Source organism: Buteo buteo, chromosome 2 (genome assembly GCF_964188355.1).
Source record: "Buteo buteo chromosome 2, bButBut1.hap1.1, whole genome shotgun sequence".
Lineage (NCBI taxonomy): Eukaryota > Metazoa > Chordata > Aves > Accipitriformes > Accipitridae > Buteo > Buteo buteo.
The window spans coordinates 60,746,932-60,762,162 of NC_134172.1; the positions used below are offsets into that span (position 1 = coordinate 60,746,932).

Genomic DNA, 15,231 nt, shown 5'->3' on the forward strand with positions numbered 1-15,231 from the left:
GACTGCTCCAGTGTGGGTCCCCCATGGGGTCACAAATCCTGCCAGAAAACCTGCTCCAGTGTGGGCTCCTCTCTCCATGAGCTGCAGTTCCTGCCAGGAGCCTGCTTCTGTGTGGGCTCTCCATGGGTTGCAGCTTCCTTCAGGTCATGTGTGCTTGCTCTGGCGTGGGGTCCTCCACAGGCTGCAGGGTGCATATCTGTTCCACTGTGGTCCTCCAAGGGCTGTAGGGTGAAAACCTACATCACCATGGTGTTCTCCACAAGCTATAGGGGAATCTCTGCTCCGGTGCCTGGAGCACCTCCTCCCCTTCCTTCTTCACTGACCTGGGTGTCTGCAGGGTTGTTTCTCTCCCATTTTTCTCACTGCTCTCTCTTAAAGCTGCTGCACGGTGTTTTTTATGTGTACTTAAACATGTTATAAACATGTTATGACACACTACCAGCGTCACTGATGGGCTCAGCTTTGGCCAGTGGTAGATCTATTTTGAAGCTGGCTGGAACTGGCTCTGTCTGACATAGGGGCAGACCCTGGTCTCTTCTCACAGAAGCCACCCTGGCAGCCCCTGTGCTACCAAAACCTTGCCACGTAAACCTAATACAATTAGATAAAATATATGTTTTCAAAAATATTTGTTTAAAATTCTGTATTTTCTTTACATAGATATTTGCAAAGGTCTAGTCCTGAGTCAGTGGTAAAACTTCCTTTGATGTTAAGTGCCAAAAAAATTTCTGTCACTTAGCTGATGAGTACTATAACTGAAGTTTGTAACTGTTCTTTGTAAATTTGATTATGTATAATTTGTGTAAAAACAACTTACAGTTTACACAGGAACAGATGGGATAACTGTTAACTGCCTGGCTAATTAAACATCCTCAAAAAGAATTTTTAGCTAAAACACTGCAGGTGTTTATCTTAGCATTATCTCAAAATGAGATTACCCAGGTGTAATTTAATTTAGCAAATGTTGAAAATGCTTTAGAATGCTTTTGAAAGTTTGTTCATACTTTTTGTTGGCTCTTGTTTTCTTCAGACAATTAAGTATCTTATGTGGGCCTTATCACAGGCGGGCCAATATGAAAGGTAAACATTGTCTTCTTTTTAATGTAAAACTGAATTTTCTGCTGGAAGTTTATTCGATTTGCTATATGTTAAATCAGTTCTACATTATGTTGGCCCTTTTTGAAGGGTTAATTATGTATAGTTCAGTAACTGAATGGCTTGGCTGTGCTATATGTGGTATTTTTATAGGATGTCTAAAACTAAGTTTAGCTGCTGAACTTAGTTTTAGACATCTTAACCCTCTTACCCCCAAATTTTCTATTTAATAATTTATTTTTCTGCTCTGTTCCTAAACCAGTATTTGTTTTTGTGCTTATTTGCTTTTCTCCTATAAATAGTGAGTGCAATTCTTTTCTCCCCGTTTTTTTTTTTTTTTTCCCCCCAGGTTATAAAGATACCCAAGTTTCATCTTTAGGAAGGGATCCCAACTGTATTGATTTTTATTTTCTAAATATCTGTAATACATGCTCTTAACTGTCACAGCCATTTAGCATCACTTGTTGATGCTGTGCTCAAGAGCAGTCAATTTGTCCAATTGAATGTTGTCATTTCCCTGACATCTTTTTTGCTTCTTTTTTTTTTTTTAATTTATCACTAATCATTTCAGTGATCTCTACTTTCCGTAGTCCAATGGCCATTAACAAAATTTCAACAGATGTGAGCAGGATTCAGCATCCTGTCTTCACAGATGTTTTTGGAGAAAAAGTATACACAATTTTGACTCTTTTCACATTTGTATTTCCTTGTGAGAATCCAAAATCAATCTATGTAATACCTGAGTAAATTACGGACTCTCTTTTGTTACCAGTGTTCTGCCTCTCTTTTGTTGCTGAAGTTTCATTCTCTAAATAAGCTGTTCTGTATATGAAATAACTCATGGAAGTAATTAAAAAACTGCTAAAACTAATTTTCAGATTTCAAAATAGATGGTAGGGATTGAGGAGGATAGTTACTGATTTGCAATGTACTACAAAGCTTGTTACAGAGGGGAAAAAAAAAATCTGTGTGGGTGCTGACTCATGCCTACTGGATTAGTTCAGTTGTCTAAAGCCACTTTAGATGAGTTCAGAGTAAAACCAGTGCTTCTGTAGTACATAAACAAATAACATGATTTTCTGTTTTTTATTCAGAGAGGAACATTTTAATCATGGTGAGGTAAGATTCTTTTCCTGCACAATTTTATTCATAAGTTAATGTGAATACTCAGTATTGAAATACAGGTTGCAACGGTATGATCCTGATATGTGGTTTATTTGAAGGTAAGTATTTTCATGTTTTATTTCCTCATCTTAAATTGGGTCCAGTACATCACCAGAATAACTCTGGAATGTTGGAACAAAAAAATACACTAGCTAATGGTGGGGTGGCAGTGCAAGAGAGGGGTCTTTTGGGCTTTTCCTGCAGCAGTGTAGAAAGACACTGAAATTGGGTTGGACCTTCCATTTTCCCCATATAAACTGAGAAGGAGATTGATTCCTTTACTGGGGTTTCATGTGACAGATAGTGTTAAAATTCTGATTTGAAATATGCCATAATTAAAATAATTCTACATGTGGTTTTTTTAATAAAATGATTCAACAAATATAATTGAATGGCAGCTTTCTTATGTGGTTTCTTTATTTGCAATTAAGTCAGCAAGGACAGTGCAAAAGTTTCTTAACAGCAGTTTATTTGTGGTTTGTGCTCTGAGAGAAATCTCATGCCATTCAAAATATGAAAATCGATCATATAGATAAAAGCACTGACTGCAAAAATGCCTCTGATTTATCGCAGCACTTCAAGTAACATAAATTCAGTGTTAGGAGTGGTGAGTGACATCTCTGTTTTTTAACCTTTTTTGAGAATACTAAAGCAAGCTGCCTGTGGTTGTGTGAGTATCAAGGATGATTTTACTTGCTTCTTTCATTTCATACTTAGGCATTTAGGTATTAAACAGCAAGGATCTTTTGCATAGCTAGCAATTTCTCCAGCTCCTTTTGGTTTTATTGTTAATCTTTATCCTCCCTGTTGTTCCATACCTTAGCATACTACATAGACTTTAGAAAAAAGTTAACAAAGTCCTTATCACTATCTGAAATGTGAAGATCTTTACTTTGACTTGGACTCTTTTTCAGACAAGTTTGTCACTTAAGCTATACTGAAAATGAAGTTGTATGTTTAAGACATAAATGAAAAGTATGCAAATATTATGCTTCTGTATGGTTTGTTTTGGTTTGGTTTTTTCAGCTGGTATACCATGCATTGCAGCTGTTGGCATACAGTGTCCTAGCAATTTTAATCATGAGACTAAAACTGTTTTTGACACCACATCTATGTGTTATGGCTTCCTTGGTGTGTTCAAAGCAGGTAAGGTGTTTTTTTAATCCTGTAGCTATCTCAGTACTTACAGTATTACCCAGATATTTGTCCTAAAGCAAATTTCTCTGTGCATAATTGCTGAATCTGAGTGTACCATTAAAAATAAACCAGATTATATTGCCTGTCAAAAAATATGGTTCCATTCTCCCCTCTTCCCAAATAAAGCCAATATCTTGTTTTAGGCAACTTGTCCAATTGTATTATTATATGAGTTAATATGCTGTGTATTGAGCTCGAGCACAGGGAGGCATACATTGGATTTTAGTTATTTACACATTTCTGTGCCATTGCAAGTTTTTTATTGACTATTAATTTTATCCAAACAGTGTTTGACTTTGTCTACACTGTGTTTTCACAGCTCTTTAGGGCTTATTGCCTTGCATATTTTTTGTGTATTAATTCTTTCCAGAAGTATAGTTTTGAAGTCCTGCATGTTGAAAACTTCAGCCTCAAGAATCAAGTCATATGCCTAACTCAGATTTAACTTTCCTAGCTTGAAACCATTGATAACACAAACTGTTTCTAGATTTTCTCCAGATATAAAAGATCTTAGAATTTGCTTTCCATGTTTCAGTAGCTGTGGTTTTGATAAGTGAACTTGGTTGAATCTGTATCTAAGTAGCTGTTTTAGGAGCTTTGTAGTTGCAGCAAAAGTAGGGTAAGCAGTCCTTTGTCTGGGAAGCAGACAGGAAGGTAGATTGAAAACTGGCTGAATGGCTGGGCCCAGAGAGGGGTGATCAGTGGTATACAAAGTCTGATTGAAGGCCAGTAACTAGAGATGTACCCCAGGGGTCAATACTGGGTCCAGTCCCATTCAATGTCCTTTGTTAATGGTCTGGATGATGGGGCGGACTGTACCCTGAGCAAGTTTGCTGATGGTACAAAACTGGGAGGAGTGGCTGGTACACCAGATGGGTGGGTGTGCTGCCATCCAGAGGGTCCTCGACAGGCTGGAGAAATGGGCTGACAGGAACCTCATGCAGTTCAACAAAGGGAAGCACCTGGGGAGGAACAGCTGCAGGCACCAGTACATGGTGGGGGCTGCCCAGCTGGAAAGCTGCTTTGCAGAAAAGGACCTGGAGTTCTGGTGGACACCAAGTTGAACGTGAGCCAGCAACATAACCTTGCTGTGAAGAAGGCCAATGGTATCCTGGGCTGCGTTACAAGGAGTGTTGCCAGCAGGTTGAGGGAGGTGATCCTTCCCCTCTTCAGCACTGGTGAGGCCAGAGCTGCAGCACTGGGACTGGTTCTGGGCTCCCCAGTACTAGAGGCACGGACATACTGGAGAGAGTCCAGCAAAAGGTCATGAGGGTGATTAAAGGACTAGAGCATCTCTCCTATGAGGAAAGGCTGAGAGAGCTGGGACTGTGCAGCCTGGAGAAGAGAAAGCTCAGGGGCATCTTATCAATGTGTGCAAATACCTGAAGGAGGGTGCAAAGAGGACAGAGCTAGGCTCTTTTCAGTGTTGGCCAGTGACAGGACCAGAGGCAGTGTGCACATGCTGAAACACAGGAGGTTCCCTCTGAGCATCAGGAAACACTTTTTCACTGTGAGAGTGACCAGACCATGGCACAGGTTGCCCAGGGAGGTTGTGGAGCCTCCATTCTTGGACATATTCAAAAGCCATCTGGACATGGTCCTGGGCAACTGGCTCTAGGTGGCCATGCTTGAGCAGGGGGGCTGGACCAGATGACCTTCAGAGGTCCCTTCCAACCTCAACCATGCTGTGATTTTGTAGAAAGTGTTATTTGCATCACATAAAGTAAGTATCCCCTATTGAAAGAGTGAAAGATTATGACTAATAGTGAGCTGGACTTACTAACAAGAAAACAATTTGGGAAGATAAGATGGGGAACTCATGAAAATGTCTATATGGAGGACACCACTATGAGGATGAGTGGGAGAAAGAATCCAGTAGTAAGAACTGTTGCGGACATAATACAGAAGAAGGAAAAGAAAAAAATATTTGACAGAGTGGGGAAACTAGCAATGGCTGGGAAAGAAAATTAGGATTTTAGTAAGAAACCTGAGTCATTAGGTTTGCTGAAGATAGAAAGAATACAAGAGTAACATTACAAAGTTCAGTACTCAAAATCTGGAGTGCCAGAACTGATGGTGTGTGTACAACATTGGCTGTCTTGAGCATATGCAGTATGATACAGGCTATAATGCCCAGTAAATGTTGTTTTTCCCACAATATCTGTGGCTGAAGCCTGTCCTAAAGGTGAATTAGGGTTGTATGGTGAAGGCAGTTACTGTTTGTGGAACATCTAACACTTGTGTCATACAACTGGAAGGTGAGACAGAATTATGCAAAGAGGAGAAAGCTGTTCCTTGTTAAGGCAGCTGAACAAATGATTGTTTCCCAGAAAATAGGATTGCTTCCCTGGATGTTCTTTCATGGAAGGACAGTTCTTTATAATGCTGGACAGGCTACACAGTATCAGTCTGCTTAAATATTGTGCTCTTCACTTTCTTGATGGCTGATTTGTTACTTGGCATAGGTAGAAGTGCTGAGTGTTTGCCAACATCAAATGAATCTCTACAGTGAACATATAAAATGCTAAAAAAGTGTCAAAAACTATTCAAAAAGTAACTTTATTTATCCACCTTGTAACTGAGTATTGGGACTTAAGAATTTCCTGTACACGTTTGCTATTCTGTAAGGTTCACAGCTGTTATGATATTTCCCAGCTTTTAGTTAGTTGTTGTTGGGGTATTGGTGTCCTCTTAGATGATCTGGCTGTTTAAGTAGTAGCAGTTACACTGCGGTTAAATTTTTGTAAATGAACTTTAACGAGGTGTTTCTGAGTAATTTGAAATGAAATTGCTTTTCACAAGTCAGAAAAGCAAAAAGCAAAAAAAAAAAGTCTTATTTCCTTCTGACACACGACTGCTAGAGAACAATTACAATATAAAGGAGTTGTGTCCAAAGTTAATTTGTTCTTAGTTCTTGTTTTAACTGTGTGTTCCTAGAAGAAAATTGATGGGGTTTTCTACCCTGTTATTGAAAAATTTTTATAGAATTTTTCAGTGGGTGAAGTTTAGAACTGAAAGTATTTCTGTATTTTGTGCCACAGGAAAAGGCTTCTCAGCCTTCTGAGAATTGAAAACCAAAAAAATCTGAACTGCTTTTTTTTTGCTGTATGGAGAGAAATAATCTCTGAAAGATAAGAAAAAGTACCTTGCAACTGGTAATGACTGAAAAATGAGCTGCTAGGAATGGTTTCTATTAATACATAGCCTCATCTACTTTTTTCTGTATAGTAAGTTAGCCTCTACATGGCAAATCAGTAAAAGCTTTCAGCTGGTGATCTTTTTATTTCTTTTTTTAAAGCACCTGAGTAATGGCACTACAGTAAGTCATCCTGGCTCATTGTGGTTTTTTGTTGTAGTACTGCAACTAAGGTCATCAGGCCAGTTAATGAAAACTGGTGCTTTTGGTGATCAATGTGGTTTAGATCTTAGAGGGTGCTACACGTTATCACTGTGTAAATATTGGAAGAAGGACAGGTTCAGAGTATTTTATCAATATTTTCTTCTGTATCCAACTGCGTTTTGGCCCTTTGGTTGTTCTGCTGTTTCCTATGGTTGTAGAGTGAGAGTAGGCGTCTCAAGAAGCTACAAATGCAGATGAGAACCTCTTCTGGAAGCTGCCCTAGTTGGACCAGATGGCTTGGGTCCAGTGACCTTTTCTTCCTCCTTTGCAGCTTCATGGAGGCATAGCTGGCTTGAGAGAAGTAGGTCTTGAATGCTAGGGAAGGTAAGGATTTAGATTCCTGCAGTTTGGACAGTTCTTCTGTGCAGAAGATGATAAATGACCAGCTGCCCCATATAATAAGGCCTGTGATTATCCTGGCCCTGGCTTGGGCCTTAGGAGAGAGAAGTACATACCTGTGTTCAAGAGCACCCAACTTTAGGTGAACAATGTAAGTAAAAATAAAATTAATTCCCTTGTCTCATTATCAGCGAAGGTTCTTTTGCCTGTTCAGCATGTTCCCTAGGTTGGTGCTGATTGATACCTGTAAAAGACAAGCAGAATTTTTTCTGGTCTGACTGATGTACTCTTTCTTTAGTAGGGAGCAGCTCGTAATCTTCCAGGTAATACATGACTGGCTTCAGCATGAGAGAAGAACACTGGCTCATAAGGCTGTTAAGCTGCTGTGGATCAGACCACTTCTAACACTGCTCTGACTTAAGCAAGCAAGGGGATAAGAAAACTGCTTATTTTTTGGTAGGGTCAGGAAAATATCAAGTGGTTTTTAGTGAGCTTCTTCTGTCATACTGGCTGCTGAGCAGAATTAGTATTTTGAGGTTGAAAAATCTGACTGTGTATACAATACTGATTCAGAAGAATTGCTGCGATGGAGGGAGATGAGAAAGGGAAATGGGACTTGTGACCAAACAATTGATTAACACTCGGTACCTTTATCATTATGTAAAGTTTTAGGTGTTTGCATAAAGGGTAAGTTAATAAGCAACAATTTGTTTTTACAGATGCCAGAAAAATTTAAGCAAATTTAACATATGCAGTTATCTTATTGTAATTGAGGTCAACACTATCCTTTCCTGTAGCAGACCATGGAAGTTTACCTGCAGTGTTTTTTTTAGTATAACTGATTTATTTTGAGGCTATAGCTAGATAATGTGTTAATCAGCTGCCTTTCAAAATATACCCTTTATTAGTGAACAGTCAGCCTGAGATGGACATTTATAACACAAACGAAAAATGAAAAAATAGGCAAAAGACATACTGGAATTATTCTGCAAATGGAAAAGCAATTTTGTATGTTGTATTCTTTCAGCCCATTGTATGAATCTGTGTACTTTCTGTTACCTCAGTGTTGCAGCTTGTGGCACCTGATGGACAATAAAAATGATAACTATTTACATCCACACATTTATTTCCTCTTTCTGTTCAAAGGAATTACACTGTCCTGAGTGGAAATTTTGAAAGCAAAGAAAAATAGCTGGAGAAAGACTTAATGTATTAATTTGGCAAAACCAAATAAAAAACCTTAAATCAATATAAAAACCACATGAGGAACAGCATCCCATAAAAGAAATGCTTCTTTTGCGTTGCATAGATGTTCAACCATTCTAGGGTCTTCATGTAAACAAAATAGTGGTAAATTTAGATACTTTGAACATTAATGAGGTTTTATAAAAGTATGATAGGAATGTGATTTTCTTGGATTTGAAAAGCCATGGAAATCAATAAAGAATTCTAAAGTTCTAACATGTTCTTGAAGTGAGATTTTTGCAACAATTGGTAAAAAGGAGGTTTGCTCATGTAGAGTAGTAAATGAATTCGTTTCCCTTTATCCTTCTAGACCTTCACAGTGGTCAGGCATATATTAAATTTCCCTGGATGGTATTGCTGTTCTTGCTAGAGTGTTTAGCAAGTCTTTGAGGATGAGAGTAGAGTGCACTGTATTTTTGGAGACGTGTCTTGAGGGGTTTAATAATCTAAAGTAGTTAACAGTTATTTTATAACAAAGATAACATACACTATCTAATTGGTGTAGTCAGCCTAGTGGGAGGTTTTACTGTGAAACTTTATCGTTTCATGTTTTAAATACAGTTCATTCAGAGTATCTTTACCCATTTTTTTAATTATTTAGTGCAGGTTTGATATTTTTGAAATGTGAAACCTTCTAATTAACAAAAGCTTGGGGAAAAAAAAGTAATTCTTTGTTTTATTTATGGTTTAGGTCAGATATGGATGAGATAAAGTATTCTTGCTCAAACTAAACTTCAACATAGCAAATTTGGTACTACTTTTTTCTTAACTACCCATTTCACTTATTGATGAGTATTTGCTTAGACCATCCAGCAAACTATTTTTAGGCAAAAATGCTAAGGGCCATCTTTTTCAGTTCAAGAAAGGGAAGAGTAGGATATAAAGCAACATTAACCTTATATCCCCAAAGTCTGCTTTTCTGATATGTTTTTGGAAGTTTGCAGTACAATCTCTAATCCATATACTATAGCTAGAAACTCTTGATATAAATAGATAAAATACTGTAAAAGTGCAGTTAGGATTATTGAATCATCTTTACTTGCAGAATTTGACATTTGAACTACAACTTTAAAAGCTGCATTAATGTCAATTTTGAATACTTCTCATGAGGTCTCACTGAAGTTTAGTGGAGAAGCAATAGCAGAGATGTTTCATATTGTAATATATGTTTGGTTCCTTATAGAGAAATAAAAAATTAATTGTGCTGCGTACAACTTTATAGAATTGTTGTCTAGAAATTAATCTATTCTTGCATTTCAGTTGTTTGGATGGCTCTTCTGTAAAATCCAGCCCAAAACATTGGTCTTTGCTATTTTAGCATTGATGGCAATAGAGGGTTCAGCAAACCTTCAAACTCAGTGGAACATCATGGGAGAATTTAGCAATTTGCCACAGGAGGAACTCTTAGAGTGGATAAAAGTCAATACCAGACAAGGTAAACTGTTCAATAATGTATGACATTCCCCATTTACTGTGAGATGTAACTATAGAACTTGGTATGAATGAGTGCAGAGGGATTGCTACTTAACTATCTGTGGCTTTGCCTTGGGACTATCCTAAAGCCATGGTTTAATCGCATATGCTTGTCCGTATAGAAGTTATCTCAAATGAAAAAAAAACAACAACAAAAAACCACCGAAAGCTTGCTTTGCTAGACTCCAGGCTACCAGTCTGGAAGTTCTAGCCCCTAGTGTAATATTTCTACAATGAAAGTGTTTTTGCAAAGTCCAATTTAAATAGGTTTTTACTTAAATGACACTGGTCCTGTATGTGGGTCCATGATCATCATTTTGCTAGACAAGAATTCAAAGTATGTGTGTTGTGGTTGCACTTGTCCTTTTACTGAAAAGAGTAAGGGTGCCGGAAAATTAGCTGGAAAGTAGTTACCTTTTTAGTAGGAAAATGCTTTCGAGCTGAAGTGGACTGAGATTTTATTGGCCATTTAACAATGGTGTAAGAAGTGACAAAAACTTGTCATAATGAATATGTTATTCTACCCATTCAAGAAAAAATAAGATGTATTCCATCTCTGTTCTTAGATGTTTAGTTATCTAATGGCTTTTATTAAGTTCAAGGTTTAAAAAAAAATAAACGCATCTCCTGTTGGTGCCATGTAAGGCCTTTTCAAAAAGAGCACCCTACCCTTTTTTATGTTTTTCTACAGGATTACTGTTTAGATATTTGACAATTGCTTCTTTGCTTTTACTGCTTGATTCTTCATTTCAAACATGCCTTTCGTTCTGTATTTCAGATGCAGTTTTTGCAGGAGCGATGCCTACAATGGCAAGTGTTAAATTGTCTACACTTCGTCCTATTGTAAATCATCCTCACTATGAAGATGCAGGATTAAGGTAAATTTTGAAGTTGAGGATTTATTTTTATTTGCTACTGATTCTCTTAATGCTGGTAATACAAAATAGGAATGGCATCGTGTTACATTGTAAATTTTGTTAAAACCCCATAGAACTTGATTTGTTACTTCAGTCACATTGAAAACACATGCAGTATTTCTTTAGGATTTGTATTCCTCAGAAAGGATGTACTGTAGGATAGATATGGCTTCAAACTTACATTAAAAAAAAATCAGAGTATAACTATGGAATTCGAATTAATGTGTACTATTATATCCTTTCTTCATTTTAGTTACTCCTGACATTGTAGACAGACTTGATTTTTTTCTCAAGATAGCCACTTTAGTTATTCCTATTAGCTTTCCGTGATTGGTTGTCATTTTTTTCATGATAATATATCTAATTATTTTGTAATGGAATTACTGAGTTTTGTACTTTGTCATTTTCAAAATCAGGAATTTTTTCTAAATTGAAATTGATTTATCTGAAAAGGTCATGAATTTCTTTTTTTGATTTTAATATCATAGCATAATTTTTTTGTAATTTGGTAAAACTGGTTAAAAAAAAACCAAGAAAACAACAAGATAGAGAGGGATAAAGATGATAAAGAGGGGATTCATTTTACATGCCTTATGTGCTTAGTTCTGTGTCTGGCATTAACTGGCTTTAAGTTGTGGTCAGCCCTGAATTGGTCAGGCAGTTGGACTAGATGATCACTATAGGTCCCTTCCAACTCAAATATTCTATTCTAATAGAACTACAAAAATATAGGACAGGGCATGTTTGGGGAAAATAAGCTAGAGGTGATACAGTATCAGAAAATGAATGGGAATCAACAACATCATACTTTGCACAATCAAAGGAGGATAATACTGGGTAATATAAACAGGATCATGGTTTACAGGGGATGATTTTGCTTGATTCAAGATAGGCAGCCATCAGGTCTTGCACTTTGCATTTTAAAAAGTCTGAACAAGGGCAATGAGTATGACCTTTTGCAGAAAGACTTGGCAGATGATTTCTTCTGATTGCCTCCAGTCCAAGCAAGGTTGTTTCTAGCCTTGACTATTATATGGTGAATACATTGCTTTGACATCTTTACATTTTCTGTTCACAGTGACCATGGATCTTGTGACAAAGTTGTCTCCTGCTACAGAAAATCAAAGGGCTGTATGCATTTTTCTTGGAGTCATTATATTTGTGAAGAAATAATCACATTAAAGCAAATGGCACTATTAATTTAAAATTTGTTTAGCCTAGTTGTCCTGTGAAATAAAAAGCCTTCCTGTCTAGTATAAAGTTAAAGCTTACGTTTTCATTCTATGTTGCTAGCTAACTCTTACATTTCTGTTTTTGAAGGGCCAGAACTAAAGTAGTGTATTCCATGTACAGTCGAAAACCTGCAAAAGAAGTAAAAAGAGAATTGATAAAACTAGGAGTTAATTACTACATTCTGGAAGAGTCATTGTGTGTAAGCAGAAAAAAGTGAGTAATCTCTCTCTTTCTCACAAGAATGATATGCTGCTCAAATATGTAGTCTAAGATTCATATCAAGTACTAGTTTTGAAATGCTGATCTGTGATTTATTAAGTATCCAAAATACATTTTTGTCCAGTGTTTCCAGATACTAATAAGTATAGTTAACTTTACCCACATTAGCAGCCTTGTGGTCTTTGTGTGCACATGAAAAGCTGTGTTGTATGTATTTTTAAACTTCATTGTAAAATACAGAATTGATTCACGAAGGAAACAAGTCATTATTCTGTGATGGCAAGAACAGATGTGTGTGTATAATGAAAGCCTAGTATGAATAAAAAATGCAGAGTAAAAGGTAGGTAGAACACCAAAATATTATGTCCATTGCTGGTCACTGAAAATTTTGTCGCATTTAAGCTGTGGCTTTTTTGTTTTGTTTTTTTTTGTTTTTTCCTGTCTCTCCAATTTTTGGCCTTTAGAACACAATTAGTTTGGATTGTTTATTTTCTTTGCATTTAGAATAAAGTGAAATGAATCTGTTTTATTTCTTTGCTCTTATCTTTGACAAAATTAGGAAATTCTCAGTAATTCTAACTTCAAAAGATAACTTGGTTCTGTGCCTTTAGTAAAAAAGCAAGGAGTTACTACTTTTTTTTTCTTAAAAGGTGTTTTATTTCCTGAGTTTTCTTTCAAAATGTTACGAGTGTGAACATCACCCTCCATTTTATAGGAAGTTTTAAGGGTCCCTGGTAATGTATATTGTATAATTTGAGTTGTTTTATATGCCTCCTCCTCCAAATTAATTCTTTCTAATAATGTAACCACAAAAGCAGACAAATTTTACACATTCTCCAATTACTACTATATGTATTGATTTTGTAATCTAATAAGAATTTCTAGTATGAAGAAAAACTTAAAAAAAATATAGATAGCACAATCAAGTATTCATGGTGGGGGGTTAAAAAAGTGAGCAGCAAGCTGTATGTTTTTTGATGGCATTTCTTCATTTCTCTTTTCATATTCATATGTTTTCCAGGCCTGGTTGCAGTATGCCTGAAATTTGGGATGTCGAAGATCCTGCTAATAGCGGCAAAATTCCATTATGTACCCTTATGAGCAAGGATTCCAGGCCATATTTCATCACAGTATTTGAAAATAGCAATTACAGAGTCTTGAAGGTTGTAAAGGAGTAACATCTCAGTGCAAAGAACCATCAGTCTTTCAACTTTTTAAACTAGTAACTAGAAGAATTCTAAATCAGAAATACCTTTTCTACTAGACTTAAGATGGAAAAATGTGTATTTTATTTTTTACCATTTTAAGTGAATTCTGATTATAGAAATATCTTAAACCTAACAGTTTGGATTTCTATTTTGGGGTCAGTCCCTTGAGATTTGCTATGCAAATGATTATATGTTTGCACATTTTGTTTAACACTGAATCAGAAAGAGTTAAAAGTAGCTATGGAAAGTAACTCCATTCTCAAAACCAATAATATTGTGAAATGGGACTGTCAGAATGTCTTAGCAAAGCAAGTTTGTTTAAAGCTTTGGTGCTAGCAGCTAGGAACAAAAGGAATGGTGCTATAGCATCTGGCGTCACATTTCTCATGTCACTTTCATTACCCATCTTCCTTCTGGACAAGGTGATACTAGAAATTCTCTTAAGAGTCATGTAGTTTCACTAGTCGTCTGAAAGAAATAAATTCTTTTTCTTTGAGAGGATTAAGAACATTCGTCATTTTGGATCACTTTAACACATGCTTTTAAGCTTGCTCTTGAAATGGAAAAGTTTGTAGGCAGACTTGAAACTTCATTATTTAGGTGCATGTTCTTGGAATCTTACTGATATTAAAAAAGACTAATAAGGGTAATATTTGCAGTGAGCAATAGTTTAGCTTCTCAATGTCCAAGGATTTTTAGCATTCTTATGCATTCAGAATAAGCTGGCATAATATATTTGAAGTTTTTAAGGGAAAATGCTTTATTCAGGAAAAATCTGTCATAGCCTTAGAAAGATAGTAAATAAATCCTTCACTGCCTTAACTAGACCTTCAGCGCCTAACTTGATAAGAAATTACTTGCAAAATTTATGCCCTATTTTTTTTCCTCATGTATTAGATCCTGCCTGGATTTTATCAGCAGCATTAAAGAAAAATGAGATTTAACCATAATTGTGATATGGGTATAGTCAATTGTTTGGGTATAATTGCTCTGACAATATTAGACTGGTTCTGTAGTTTTTCTGTCATCTTAGTGTCACGTCAATATAGGTAATAAAGAATTTAGAGAATTCACTTTCCGAGGACACCCTTTAGTTGTTTAACTGACTTGATAGAATTTTTATATGTTTATTGCCATTGGGAAGTATCACAGTCAGTTGTGATTCTACAGTATAAGACTTCTAAAGTCTAGTGCTTATCTGTGTATCATTCATGTTTTGGTTTTGTTTTGGCTTGTTGTTTTTTTTGTGTGTGGTTTTTGTTGTTGTTGGTTTTTGTTTTGTTTTGGTTGGTTTTGGGTTTGGTTTTTTTTTTTTTGTTCAGCCATCAGTCTATTGATATGACTGGTCTTTTTAGCCCTAATAGCATCTAGCAATATTAGGTGCTGTGGGAATAGCATCCATCACACCTATAACAGTATCAAATAAATGGAAACCTATGATAAAGTAGTAGTGTAACAACTGATCAGTATTCTAAGACTTCTTTTTTTAAAATCTGTTTTATTGAGAGGGTGAGGGAGAATGGCTGAAAATGCATTAGCTTTTTAACTTTTACAGAATAGATTTTGGAAAAATTTCTATACGGATATCACAAAAAGGGCTTTTGGGAAGTCACTTTTTAAAATGTTAATTGAATTCAAAGCAGCAGGAAAAAAATCTTTATATAAACATTGTGACTAGTGTTACAGCACAAAAAGGTACTGTATTTTTATGAAGTTTATGCCAACTGTTGACATGTACTTA

At 36.2% G+C, this 15,231-nt stretch overlaps 1 protein-coding gene across 3 annotated transcripts in view; it reads left to right on the forward strand.

Moving 5' to 3' along the window:
* The window catches only part of DPY19L1 (dpy-19 like C-mannosyltransferase 1), a 51,520-nt gene extending 36,635 nt beyond the window's left edge, over window positions 1-14,885 (forward strand). For 2 of the 3 annotated variants that reach the window (XM_075056994.1, XM_075056974.1), the window contains 7 exons: window positions 1,031-1,080; window positions 2,190-2,214; window positions 3,286-3,405; window positions 9,701-9,875; window positions 10,692-10,791; window positions 12,151-12,276; window positions 13,304-14,885. In XM_075056994.1, coding sequence (XP_074913095.1) covers window positions 1,031-1,080; window positions 2,190-2,214; window positions 3,286-3,405; window positions 9,701-9,875; window positions 10,692-10,791; window positions 12,151-12,276; window positions 13,304-13,460 — 753 coding nt within the window. In that variant the 3' untranslated portion in view covers window positions 13,461-14,885. Of the gene's footprint in view, window positions 1-1,030; window positions 1,081-2,189; window positions 2,215-3,285; window positions 3,406-9,700; window positions 9,876-10,691; window positions 10,792-11,908; window positions 12,277-13,303 lie in introns of those variants that run through there. The other variant, XM_075056984.1, reaches the window with a different exon arrangement.
* Window positions 14,886-15,231: the final 346 nt, after the last annotated feature.